The sequence below is a fragment of the Vipera berus genome, assembly GCF_964194415.1.
Source record: "Vipera berus genome assembly, chromosome: 5".
Lineage (NCBI taxonomy): Eukaryota > Metazoa > Chordata > Lepidosauria > Squamata > Viperidae > Vipera > Vipera berus.
The window spans coordinates 23,438,739-23,449,496 of record NC_138207.1 but is presented as its reverse complement, the minus strand read 5'-3'; the positions used below and the strand labels follow the sequence as shown (position 1 = coordinate 23,449,496).

At 44.0% G+C, this 10,758-nt stretch overlaps 1 protein-coding gene across 7 annotated transcripts in view; it reads left to right on the top strand.

Annotated features, from left to right (window-relative positions):
* The first annotated feature begins 2,140 nt into the window (after window positions 1–2,140).
* Window positions 2,141–10,758, top strand: part of RSRC1 (arginine and serine rich coiled-coil 1) — a 159,291-nt gene continuing 150,673 nt past the window's right edge. For 3 of the 7 annotated variants that reach the window (XM_081330003.1, XM_081330004.1, XM_081329999.1), the window contains exons 1-2: window positions 2,141–2,244; window positions 4,618–4,832. In XM_081330003.1, coding sequence (XP_081186129.1) covers window positions 4,651–4,832 — 182 coding nt within the window. In that variant the 5' untranslated portion in view covers window positions 2,141–2,244; window positions 4,618–4,650. Of the gene's footprint in view, window positions 2,245–4,035; window positions 4,084–4,617; window positions 4,833–10,758 lie in introns of those variants that run through there. The other 4 variants (XM_081330005.1, XM_081330000.1, XM_081330002.1 and 1 more) reach the window with 3 other exon arrangements.

Below are 10,758 nucleotides of genomic sequence, written 5' to 3'. Positions count from 1 at the left end.
AGTAATTCCAAATATTTTCTACATTACTTTATATTGAGATATATATTACCCCTCTTCTTAGATAATTTAATATTATAAGCAATGTGTATATTATTGGGAATCAATGTATCCAAATATGTTTTAGATCTAGGAAGTAAAAGTAAAGCTTTTAAAAGCTTTATTAGAAAATTGTATCGTACACTTTTTTTGGCTTTTGGTTATGTCTGCTCATATTCAGATGAAAGTGGTGATTCAGACTCCTAGAAAACCACAGAATTATGAGTAATGTGTTTTATATACTAGACAGAAATTGTAAAAAACTGTGAATGATTCTAATTGGAAAATAGAAATATTAACTCTGGAATAAGGGCATCTCTTGAAAATCACCATCTATTCAAGTTCAAAGAAATCTTGAGAAATGAATGGGGGCTCCAGATATCAATTCCTATACTAAATTCTTTTTAAACTATTCTTGTTGTTTCCTTCTTTTGCAGTGACAATGACAGAATTTAATTCAAGTTTCCTACATCTGCAGATAAGTTTTAGTGTACATTCCTTCACTGCATTAAATAAAAGTAATATAGAGACAATTTTCCAGTAAAGTGACTCTGACAGTGTGATTTAATTACTGAATAAAAATAGGCTTCTATTTGAAAAAAAAACAACCTATGAATTAATGTGTTAATTTAAAATTATTTTTAAATAAATAAAAAGATATGCATTTGACTTCAAAATAAATCCCACTGTGTCCAATGAATTGAGTTTATACAAAAATTGCAGATGTCACATTGGTGAGAGCTAGAAATTTCTGTTTTACATTAACAAAATTGCAAAATAACCTTTCCACTGAGGGTACACAATTAAGAATTAAAAAGGAAATGCTTCCAATCTATCTATTCAGTTGAATATATGTAGGAATAGTTCTGACTTGGACATTAAGGTGTAAACATAGATATCCAATTTAGTAATAAACTGTTCTGTGTTTAGTGAGGATTACTTCAGCTAAGCATGTATACAGGTGTAGCATTACAGTGCAATTTTAGCTATGTTCACCAAGAGTTATTCCCAGAGAAATGAATACAGGAATGCCACTTGAACCTGAAGCTCTATAATATTTCATTATGTATCATAATACTTAAATACTTCACTTCTGAGTATACCTATGCAGTGTAAATTAACTATTGTCAGAAATAGTGAGTTCGCTTTTCCCTAAATCCAAATCACTTGAGTGTGAAATGTACAAACATGGTTAGGATCACAACCAAAATCTGAAAACGGATTTGTGGCTGCCAACGTTTAAACCTCAACCCTTGATATTTGAACATGGATTGATCTGCATTTAATGTGGATAGTTTATTTCCAAGATCATGATTGGTGGGAAGAGGTAGTGGTGGACCAAAGAGCAGAAAACCAAGACAACCATTGTCCTCTTGAATAAGCTGAAATGCTATGAATGAACAGCTGTATCCCACATGTCCCCAGCTGTGAAGCCACTAGTAAACTACTTTACTCAGTGGAAAAAAAAGCATCTCATTTTTATGCCAAATAATGTTTTGTTTTGCAGAAGTGGTCTGCAGTATGGGTGACAGTGTGAGCTGCTTTAATTGCTCTTGATTTAAATGAAAACCGATACATTTCATTGTTATCTTCTCCAATTGAGCTTTTAACTTTTCCTCCTTTAGCAATAATCTCAACCAACCTTAAAATACTCTCAACTGGGAGACTAATTTGCACCCAAGCTCCGAAAGCCCATCATTTCCACTGTAGAAAAACTACAGCCTCTTAAAAGCAGTTTGCAGATTAAATCATTGCAATTTTAATCACAGTGCAGTTTTTAAAGCCAGAACTTTGCGATTTATTCGAGATTTATTTTCTTCTAGGTGTGACGCATGGGCGCAGAAAGATCGGGCATAAAGAAAGGCCATACAAAAACAAAAAAAAACATCAGCCGGAGTATTAAAAATAAAAACATCCGGATACTGACATTCATTAAAATTAAAAATGTGTAATTTGATTGCGGTTGCTTGGGGGGGGGTGTAAATAGAGAAGAAAAGGCAACGACGCGAAGGAAAACGTTCGCGCCACCAGCGGAGACGCCGGCCTTTCAATCGATTACCTCTACGCTCCTCGCCTGGCCACGTGGATGGATGAGCGTTGTGATGGTTTAGTAAGGTCTGGCTGGCGGTCTGGAGGAGGAAGGCGCTGAGCTCAAACTACGGAAGCTCGGCAGCGCCGGGGCCTTCAGCGGGCTCGCGGGTGCCTGAGGTAAATGGGCTCGGGCTGGGGCCGGGGGAGTGCAGTTGCCGTAGGGCTCCGGGAAGAGGCGGAGAAATAGGGGAGCTTTTTTTTTAAAGCCGGTAGCGCCTCATATTCTGGTTTTCGGGAGTAGGAGGCAAAATCCGGTCTAGTAGCCTGGAAGCCAATGCCCGGAGCCTTGGCGGTTTGGGCCGCTCCTTCTCGAGCGAGGATACCCTCTGCTTGGCGGTAGCCTCGTTCCGGTGTTTCCTTCGGCTCCCCGGCTTTCCTCCGTCAGCAGAGGCGGCGGGGAGAGTTGCTGGGTAGGGAGGATGCTGTGGTCACTTTTCTCCGAAGCCCTGGGGCAGGGGCAGGCAACCTTGGCTCTTTTATGACTCGTGGACTTCAACTCCCAGAATTCCTGAGCCAGCTATGCATACAGGTGTGCTGGCTCAGGAACTCTGGGAGTTGAAGTCCACGAGTCATAAAAGAGCCAAGGTTGCCTACCTCTGCCCTGGGGGAAAAAAAAGTCCTCTTGGTAGGAAGGGTGGCCCAGAGCCGTCTTTGCTTTCAAAACAGCGATCCGGTCTGAGATGTTCAGTCTGAATTGGACTGCAGCCTGCGCCTCTCACCCTTCGCCAGAGGCCAACCCAACTCATCTGGGGTCTGGTTTGGGGAAGAGGGGAACGGTTGGTGTGAGGTCTGTAAAGCAGGAGTAACCATCCTCATGCCATTTAAAACCTTTTGAAGAACCACCATCCCTTTCTGTTTCCCATGCTACCTTGGCGTTCTCTCTCTCTCTCTCTCTCTCTCTCTCTCTCTCTCTCTCTCTCTCTCTCTCTCTCTCTCTCTCTCTCTCTCTCTCTCTCTCTCACACACACACACACACACACACACACACACACACCATTCATTTCATGCGAAAGGTACAGTCATCAGTAAACAGATATTGTCTTTTCTGTGCTCAAAGACCTCACTTTAGCCATTTCAGAAAATTCCATCATCTTCACCAATCATTCTGGGTTGTGCGCAAAGATGGAATCTTTCCATCTTTGTGCATACAATAGTGCGTCTGCAGTTATCACGTACTGTATAAAAACAAAGTTTCCTGACTTTTTTCCAACAGTTTGTCCATCAGTCCCAAAAGACCGACCTCTGGCCTCAATTTTCTATTATTATTTTTTTCTATTTAAAATCCACTGAATCAGTATATGTATTGGAATCCAAAATTTGCTAGCTTTTTTACTTGTCCATCAGCTATGGATTGTAATATGTACATTTCAATCCTTTCAACCACATGTTTTACCATTGTTCCTTCTGTACGTTATAACCAAACTTTTTAGACCACTTTATTGTACACTTTCACTTGTTCTTCTGTTTCTATTTTCAGAATTTTAGCAATTACATATACCTCATTTGCACATAATTGTATTTCATTAGTGTTCAAAAACCACAAACTCTGTTATCTACTAAATCTAATAACAGTAGATACAAAAAAATTGGCAATTATTTATTTCTGTCACCAATTCTTCCTGATTTTTTTTGAATCCCTCTTAACAAAATTCTAGTATCTCAGGATAAGCTACCCATTTGGGTTTCTCTATTATTTCTTGTCCATAAAATGTTTCTTGTGCTGACAGTTACAAAGGTGTTTTGGGGCACAACCTGGGTTTATGCCTATTTCATATTCTCAGTATGATATATCTACCATAATGATTTTTAAAATCCACATTAATTTTGGCTTTGTCGTATCACAAATATCCATGCCACACAATCAGGTCATGTTCTAACTCCAAGAACCTTCTATTTCTCAGCAGCGCCAACCAAACCAAACCAAACAGCAAGCTGCAAAATACAATTTCAAATCAGGTAGACCCAACCCTCCTCTTTCCTTTGTGCCTGTAACATTCACAGCATGCTTGTGGGTTTTTTTCCCCCCTGCCACACAAATTTAGATGTATTTACAAATTTTTGTTAACATCTGTAACTTCTATTTGTTAATCTTGAAATGTGCTAATGCACCAAATTCTTTTAAGTTCTTTTTTTGTACCTCGTAAAGTTTTGCTAGAACTGCATTAACAATTATTTGTGCTTTCTGTGAAATATAAATTGGTCTATCCATTTTATAAAGTTCTGTTGAGCTTAATAGGATTTAAAAGAGTATGCAAGTTTGCATTCTAAGATTATTTTGTTTATTTCTTTTTTTAAAAAAAGGTTACATAGAGCATTGTGTCTTTTCCAATAGTGGAAAAGTTTGCGTGATTATATTTTGGAGAACAGTGTTACTTATGTAGTAGCAGTAGATAGTAGGTAAGATTTTGCTTTAAATTAAAGACCAGTGAGTGGAAATTTAGTAATGATATACTTTTCTGTTAATCATACAATACTTTTTAATGTTTACAGCTCTCTAATTTTTGTAAAAACTAGCTTGCTAAAATGGGTCGCCATTCATCAGACACTGAAGAAGAGTCTAAAAGCAGGAAAAAAAAGAAACATCGTAGAAGGTCATCTTCAAGCAGTTCCTCAGATAGTAGAAGTTACAGCCATAAAAAATCGGGAAGAAAATCAAGATCAAGGTCACGAGATCTCCAGTTTCGTTCGCATTCATATGAAAAAAGGTAAATATACTGTATAATTTCAGTTTTAAAATTGTAAATGAAATTTTCAAAATATTCATCAGATACAGTTCAGTATTTTATCCTATGATATGGTCTGCTAAATAATGATACATAAATTGTAGCATTCATATAACTTGTTTGTGTCAGTTTATATAATTTACCTACCGTATACACTTGAGTATAAGCCGAATTTTTCAGCCCACTTTTTGGGCTGAAAAATTCCACTTCGGCTTATACTCCAGTCAACAAAAAAAACTTACCGAGGACTTGTGCGCGGCCGAGGCTTTGGTGCTTCCGGGATCGCCCGCACCTCTCCCAAGCCACCGCCGTCCGAGACCTGCCGAAGTTTGGGGAGGTTTGGGGAGGTGCGCGCGCACCTCCCCAAACTCCGCGCCTTGCCTGCCTGCTTCTTTCCGCAGCGGAAAGAAGCAGGCAGGCAGGGCGCGGAGGAACGGAGACTTGCCGACGTTTGGGGAGGTTTGGGCGCCTCCCCAAACCTCGGCAGGTCTCCGTTCCTCCGCGCAGACCTGCCGACGTTTGGGGAGGTTTGGGCGCCTCCCCAAACCTCCCCAAACGTCGGCAGGTCTCCGTTCCTCCTGCCGACCTTTGGGGAGGTTTGGGCGCCTCCCCAAACCTCCCCAAACCTCGGCAGGTCTCCGTTCCTCCTGCCGACCTTTGGGGAGGTTTGGGCGCCTCCCCAAACCTCGGCAGGTCTCCGTTCCTCCTGCCGACCTTTGGGGAGGTTTGGGCGCCTCCCCAAACCTCGGCAGGTCTCCGTTCCTCCGCGCAGACCTGCCGACCTTTGGGGAGGTTTGGGCGCCTCCCCAAACGTCCCCAAACCTCGGCAGGTCTCCGTTCCTGTTTGGGGAGGTTTGGGCGCCTCCCCAAACGTCCCCAAACCTCGGCAGGTCTCCGTTCCTCCGCGCAGACCTGCCGACCTTTGGGGAGGTTTGGGCGCCTCCCCAAACCTCCCCAAACCTCGGCAGGTCTCCGTTCCTGTTTGGGGAGGTTTGGGCGCCTCCCCAAACCTCGGCAGGTCTCCGTTCCTCCGCGCAGACCTGCCGACCTTTGGGGAGGTTTGGGCGCCTCCCCAAACGTCCCCAAACCTCGGCAGGTCTCCGTTCCTGTTTGGGGAGGTTTGGGCGCCTCCCCAAACCTCCCCAAACCTCGGCAGGTCTCCGTTCCTCCGCGCAGACCTGCCGACCTTTGGGGAGGTTTGGGCGCCTCCCCAAACGTCCCCAAACCTCGGCAGGTCTCCGTTCCTGTTTGGGGAGGTTTGGGCGCCTCCCCAAACGTCCCCAAACCTCGGCAGGTCTCCGTTCCTCCGCGCAGACCTGCCGACCTTTGGGGAGGTTTGGGCGCCTCCCCAAACGTCCCCAAACCTCGGCAGGTCTCCGTTCCTGTTTGGGGAGGTTTGGGCGCCTCCCCAAACCTCCCCAAACCTCGGCAGGTCTCCGTTCCTCCGCGCAGACCTGCCGACCTTTGGGGAGGTTTGGGCGCCTCCCCAAACGTCCCCAAACCTCGGCAGGTCTCCGTTCCTGTTTGGGGAGGTTTGGGCGCCTCCCCAAACGTCCCCAAACCTCGGCAGGTCTCCGTTCCTCCGCGCAGACCTGCCGACCTTTGGGGAGGTTTGGGCGCCTCCCCAAACCTCCCCAAACCTCGGCAGGTCTCCGTTCTTCCTGCCGACCTTTGGGGAGGTTTGGGCGCCTCCCCAAACCTCCCCAAACGTCGGCAGGTCTGCGCGGAGGAACGGAGACCTGCCGAGGTTTGGGGAGGTTTGGGGAGGCGCCCAAACCTCCCCAAACAGGAACGGAGACCTGCCGAGGTTTGGGGAGGTTTGGGGAGGCGCCCAAACCTCCCCAAAGGTCGGCAGGTCTGCGCGGAGGAACGGAGACCTGCCGAGGTTTGGGGAGGTTTGGGGAGGCGCCCAAACCTCCCCAAACAGGAACGGAGACCTGCCGAGGTTTGGGGACGTTTGGGGAGGCGCCCAAACCTCCCCAAAGGTCGGCAGGTCTGCGCGGAGGAACGGAGACCTGCCGAGGTTTGGGGAGGTTTGGGGAGGCGCCCAAACCTCCCCAAACAGGAACGGAGACCTGCCGAGGTTTGGGGACGTTTGGGGAGGCGCCCAAACCTCCCCAAAGGTCGGCAGGTCTGCGCGGAGGAACGGAGACCTGCCGAGGTTTGGGGAGGTTTGGGGAGGCGCCCAAACCTCCCCAAACAGGAACGGAGACCTGCCGAGGTTTGGGGACGTTTGGGGAGGCGCCCAAACCTCCCCAAAGGTCGGCAGGTCTGCGCGGAGGAACGGAGACCTGCCGAGGTTTGGGGAGGTTTGGGGAGGCGCCCAAACCTCCCCAAACAGGAACGGAGACCTGCCGAGGTTTGGGGACGTTTGGGGAGGCGCCCAAACCTCCCCAAAGGTCGGCAGGTCTGCGCGGAGGAACGGAGACCTGCCGAGGTTTGGGGAGGTTTGGGGAGGCGCCCAAACCTCCCCAAACAGGAACGGAGACCTGCCGAGGTTTGGGGACGTTTGGGGAGGCGCCCAAACCTCCCCAAAGGTCGGCAGGTCTGCGCGGAGGAACGGAGACCTGCCGAGGTTTGGGGAGGTTTGGGGAGGCGCCCAAACCTCCCCAAACAGGAACGGAGACCTGCCGAGGTTTGGGGAGGCGCCCAAACCTCCCCAAACGTCGGCAGGTCTGCGCGGAGGAACGGAGACCTGCCGAGGTTTGGGGAGGTTTGGGGAGGCGCCCAAACCTCCCCAAACAGGAACGGAGACCTGCCGAGGTTTGGGGACGTTTGGGGAGGCGCCCAAACCTCCCCAAAGGTCGGCAGGTCTGCGCGGAGGAACGGAGACCTGCCGAGGTTTGGGGAGGCGCCCAAACCTCCCCAAAGGTCGGCAGGAGGAACGGAGACTTGCCGAGGTTTGGGGAGGTTTGGGGAGGCGCCCAAACCTCCCCAAAGGTCGGCAGGAGGAACGGAGACCTGCCGAGGTTTGGGGAGGTTTGGGGAGGCGCCCAAACCTCCCCAAAGGTCGGCAGGAGGAACGGAGACCTGCCGACGTTTGGGGAGGTTTGGGGAGGCGCCCAAACCTCCCCAAAGGTCGGCAGGAGGAACGGAGACCTGCCGACGAGCCGCGGCCACACAGGGTATTCCTGTGTATTCAGGCTTGCAGAACGGCGGATCGGCTTATACTCGAGTCAATAACTTTTTCCAGTTTTGGGGGGTGAAATTGGGGGTCTCGGCTTATACTCGAGTCGGCTTATACTCAAGTATATACGGTAATTATTGTTTTAACAAATGGCATCATTGTAGAGAAAGAACCGATTCCATACAATTTGTCCTTGCTTACCAATTACTCATTCAGCAACCATTCAGTTATTATGTCACTGAATAATAAGACTTACAATACAATCAGTCCTTGAAATTGTGGCCCTTACAGCCTATCTATGGTCACATGATTGTGATTTAGGTTCTTAGCCTTTTGAAAGCCAGAAAACGCTGGGATAGGATGAAGTTGGGATGGTGTTGTTGTTTGCATGGAGAATGATTAAGGCTTTTGCTTTTGGATAATAATACAGTTTACACCTTGCAACAATAACTTTAATACTATCAAACAATGACATCTCTATATCCCAGATCCTTGGAAAGATAAAAATGTAGATAAAAGTGTTAAATTTAATCTAAATATCTGGCTTACTATGCAATGAACTCTGCAAAGAAGCTGAAGAAACAGTGGGCCACCTAATTAGATTCTGCAAGAAGATCACACAGACTGACTACAAACAACAGCATGACAAAGTAGCCACAATGGTGCATTGGAAGATCTGCAAGAAATACCATTTGCCTGTAAGCAAGAACTGGTGGGATAGAGAAAGTAATGTTACCTTTATCATCATCAAACATCAATATCTGCCTATCCCAGGTCCTTGAGAAGGACTTGATAGGAGGAAAGAAATGCCAAATCCAGTATAAACATCTGATTGACTGTGCAATTATAATTTATTAAATTTATATGCTGCCTAATTGCCAGTAGCTCCGGGCACTGTTAAAACATTTAAAAAGAAAGAACAGTGCAGAAACCATAAAACCAGTACACAGTCAAAGGTTCTTGTGGAAAATTTGTCATTTATTTTACTCAAAATGTTTATCATCCCATGTTCTCTCTATTTCCAGAATGATTTTATCAGTAACAGAATTTTGATTTTATATCCTAGAGTGGTGTGTGTGTGTGTGTGTGTGTGTGCACACGCGCACATGTATATATACTATTTTTTATTGTTATCCAATTTCCTTTGCTCCATATTTTATCAAAAGTCTATTAATATGCCTACAGTAGCATATTTTCTTCTATTACAGCTCTGATGTTCTAGGAGTGAGCATTACATGTACATATTGACTTTGTTACGCTATTCTGCAGTCTGAAGTTCATCTCTGTATAGTATATACTTTGGAGGAACAATTTGAGTCTGAAGCCACATTATATTCTTCATATGAAGCATTGATAAAAGTGGTATGAGTCACAGTGAAGAATAGTTTTATGTTATACAGTGACATAAATGAATTAATCATTGATTCAGTTTTAATTAGAGCTACGTTTTTAAATTTTGAGGAAAGGTTTTACTACAAAGTTTTAACAGATGTTATTAAACTTTTAATGTCAGTTTTTTTTCTTTTTCTTTAGTTAAAATCTAATATTCATGAAATGTGCATATTTTTTCCATAGAAGTCCATGTTCAACCTGAAAATTTTGTTATCAGTAGCATCTTATTGCCAGTAAGTGGCCAAGAGGACCACTACAGTACAGACAATTCTACATCCCTACATTATTATTGCAACAGAATATGCTATATGAGTTTCAAATATATATTTCTTTATTATTATTATTATTATTATTAAAGAGTTTTACAAAAAATTTTTTACAATACATATCCCCAAAACCCACCCGGCCGAAACCACCCCCCTCCCTCCCCACTTCCCAGAGCTGAATACAGGGTCATAGATATAATAATCATATTCTAACTAAAATTATCCATTATAAAATTAACCAAATTCGTAATGTGCTTTAACTCCCCTTTAACATTGATACATTCAAATTATTAAAAACATAATAATCATAACTTAAACAAAAATATAATCAATACTAATACTAAAATTAATAACAATCTAAAATCTACTCATAAGCTAAATGGACCTTTTTAGTCCCATATTTATTCTGAATATAATCTATCCATCTCCTCCAAACTGAAATCTATCTTTCTTGCAAGTGATCCTTCAAATAAGCAGAAATCTTAGACATTTCTGCAAGATTCGATACCTTAAGTACCTATTCTTCTATAGTAGGCAAACTATCCTTCTTCCAATATTGTCCCACCAGTAACCGTGCTGCTGTTATCAAGTTCAACATCAAATTGATTTCTTTAGTATCACAATCTACAACAATACCCAATAAAAACAATTGTGGAGAAAACTTTATCTTTCTCTTAAAAATCTTTTGAATGTTCCACCAAATTTTAATCCAAAAAGCTTTTATATTTCTACAAGTCCACCACATATGAAAATAAGTAGCATCTAAACTACCACATCTCCAGCATACAAATATATATTTCTTGAGGATATATTGATTGAAACACTTTATAGATCATGCATATCCTTCAAGCCTAAGATGTATTAAAGGAAAAATCTTACATTTGTTTTTGTTTTACTTGTAAGTGGTTTTATTTGTTAATTTTATACAATAAAATACTTGAGCACAGGTCAGAATATGTGAAAAATGAGAAAAAGCATTGTTTGATGCTCACTTTTGCTCTGTTAATATGTACGGCAAAGTTGCTGTTTTTTCACCGGGGGTATTTGCAAAGCTTATGGCTTGCTCTGCTGAGTTAGGTTGTGAGGGAGCATATTCAGACCCCTGCTGCTTTCTCTGGAGATT